Genomic DNA, 2,655 nt, shown 5'->3' with positions numbered 1-2,655 from the left:
GTTACTTTATAGATTTAGATGAATGATGTGAAATATAATCAAGTGTTAAATCAGACTTTAGTTCCACCTGGAGTAAATTCACCAGCTACCCTGCAGTATACAAAAGATTTAAAACTAATTCAAACTAAATATATTAGTCTGAAATGGGCAAATCTGCATAATGAGTGTGTTTACTTTTGATTGACATCTGACACATCTAATGCTGATCGCCCTCTCTTGCTAAAAACAGCCATTGGTTAAAAGCCACGTCAACTGTCAATCAAACCAGGCCATTGTCTCAATTAGTGGCACCCAGGACAAATGATAGAAATGTTAAAGCGGGACCCCTGCTCTCCCTATCAGGTAAACAGCTTGTGTGTTACCGTGAGTGCAGCTGTCTCTCAGAGGTCTGCTGAGCGACCCCGTCCAGCTCCACCTTCAGGTCCTGAGTCTGCTTCAGCATCAGGTTCATGCTCTGGTTCAGCTGGTTCCAGGCGGGGTCTCCTCTCCGCAGCAGACAGCCGGGGGGTTGGCGCTGAGTGGCCAGTGGGGAGGGGCACCTCAGGGTGAGCTGCCTACCGCCCCCCCCCTCCTCCTTCTGCTGGAGGTCCTCGGGGCAGCACTCCAGCAGCCAGGCCAGCTGCTGCAGGAGGGTGGAGCACTGAGCGGCCAGCGCCTGGCCCCGGCCCACCCACTCTCTGAGGGAGGCCTGGGGGGGCAGGGTGCAGCCGGGGGCCTCACTGTGGCCCTGCAGGTCGGCCTTAAGGCCCTGAACACTGTCTGTCAGCCTCCTGGGAGCGGGGTGAGAGAAGAAGGGTTCGAAGGTATAACAGCACATTCATTGTTCTATCTAAACTAAAGTTAAAGTGCAGCTGAGGCTCTTTGAGTATTTTCCTTATAAGATAGGATGAAATGAAGATATACTTTATTGATCCCAAATTGTGTAAATGTTTTTGTTAGAGCAGCATGTCAAAACAAGGCATTGCAAATCATTTGAAACAAAAAGAATAGAAAATAAACAAACAAACCTCTTAAAATAGAAAAAAAGAACTAACAGAACTCAAAAGTATACTGTGAAAGATAAATGTGTTACTCTGTACTTCTATTAAATATAATAATACAAATGTAACTAGTATTATACAACGTTATCAAACTGTGGATGCACGTTAAAAAAGCTCTTACTTGTATAAGTTAAACATGAATAATATAACACTTTGGAACAGGCATAATGATTACTTTTAATCTTGATATTTTGATGACCATTTTTTCCTCTCTCTTTTATTTCAGGACTTCTATAGGGGTTAGTCTTCAGTAAAGGATCTTCCATCACTGTTTATGGCTGCTGTGAGGAATCTGACCCTGACCTCGCTGTGTGCAGGCCATGATGATTACAAACAAGTTTCCCCAATAGGCGCTTTCACACCCGAGTACTTTTCCCAGTATATTTCCGATAGCTCTTGAAATCTTGCGTTCAGATAAAAAAAAAATCTACGTACTAGGAACTAAGTACGGCAAAGTACTTGGTGTGAAAGCGCACCCAAAGGGATCAATAATTAAAATGTAATAATACTAAAATAATATTGCTTTTCTATTTTAACCGGATGCCAAAATGACATCATGTGTATAATTATTTTAAGTAATTGTATACATTTCCTCTTTAAAATACTTTTTTTTGCACCAGGTGTGTTTACTCTTTAAAAAACAACCTGTTGTCCAACTTCCAAAATCTAGATTCAGCCTTTATTTACACTTAAAGGTGAGGTAGGTAATTCACTTCAGAAATACTTTTTGTCATATTCCATGGAATGCTCTTAACATCCCGATAGCAATGAATATCTTAAGTGCTTTGACAATAAATATATACATCTGTGGAAGCCGTAGTGCTGCAAAAAGCACGACCAATCATCTGAGCCGGCCCGGCTAAAGTAACTGGATGGCCTACCTGCCTGTCAGCCTTCCATCTGTGCACAAACTGATCTCGTGCCCTCATTGGTCATGTGCGTGTTCGAGTGTGTTGGATGAGGGGCTCTGTGAGGAAGTCCGAAGGAAGGGGCAGATTTTCTCCGGTTGTGTATTTTCAAACTCTAGCGCCCTCGAGCTGGTTTCTCCATTCTTATCTACCCTACATTTAACCCTTACTTCCTATCAACTTTTGTCCTCCAAGTTTGACTATTTATAAAGAATTTAGTATAAGTACATATGTTACACCTTTTACTGTAAGGCATATTGATTCCTACTTATTACCACAGGATTGACTTTTTTTAAATGTATGGTGAATAGACCTCATTTACACAAAACCAAACCTTATTTCAGAGTTATAAAAGAAACAAATGTTGAATGATTTTACAAACCATACATTTTTTTTTCTTTGTTAGAAAGGAAGGAATGCCAATAAAAGTATTTGTTGAATTGGTTGAAAGTGATACACGGCCTGTGAGAGCGGAGCAGCGGACTGACCTGAGGTGGAGCCACTGCGCCGTCAGCCCGGCCAGGCGCTGCCTCTGCTGGAGGAGCAGCTTGAAGAGGTGAGAGGAGAAGCCTCTGCAGCGGTCGATGTTCCCCACACCCAGCTCCTGCACACACACAGAGAGACACTTCAGACCACAGGGAGACGGGCGGGCGGGCAGGCGCACACACACACACACACACACACACACACACACACACACACACACA

The 2,655-nt window shown here is 43.2% G+C and overlaps 1 protein-coding gene across 1 annotated transcript; it reads right to left on the bottom strand.

Moving 5' to 3' along the window:
* Positions 1-353: 353 nt before the first annotated feature.
* On the bottom strand, positions 354-2,573 carry LOC104962412 (midasin-like; the record flags this gene model as incomplete). Its single annotated transcript, XM_010790846.1, has 2 exons — positions 354-770; positions 2,437-2,573. Coding segments are annotated over 2 exons (549 nt in total), but the record flags the coding sequence as incomplete, so codon positions are not given.
* Positions 2,574-2,655: the final 82 nt, after the last annotated feature.

Source organism: Notothenia coriiceps, unplaced genomic scaffold (genome assembly GCF_000735185.1).
Source record: "Notothenia coriiceps isolate Sejong01 unplaced genomic scaffold, NC01 NC01_scaffold00034668, whole genome shotgun sequence".
Lineage (NCBI taxonomy): Eukaryota > Metazoa > Chordata > Actinopteri > Perciformes > Nototheniidae > Notothenia > Notothenia coriiceps.
This window is presented reverse-complemented; position numbering and strand designations above follow the sequence as displayed.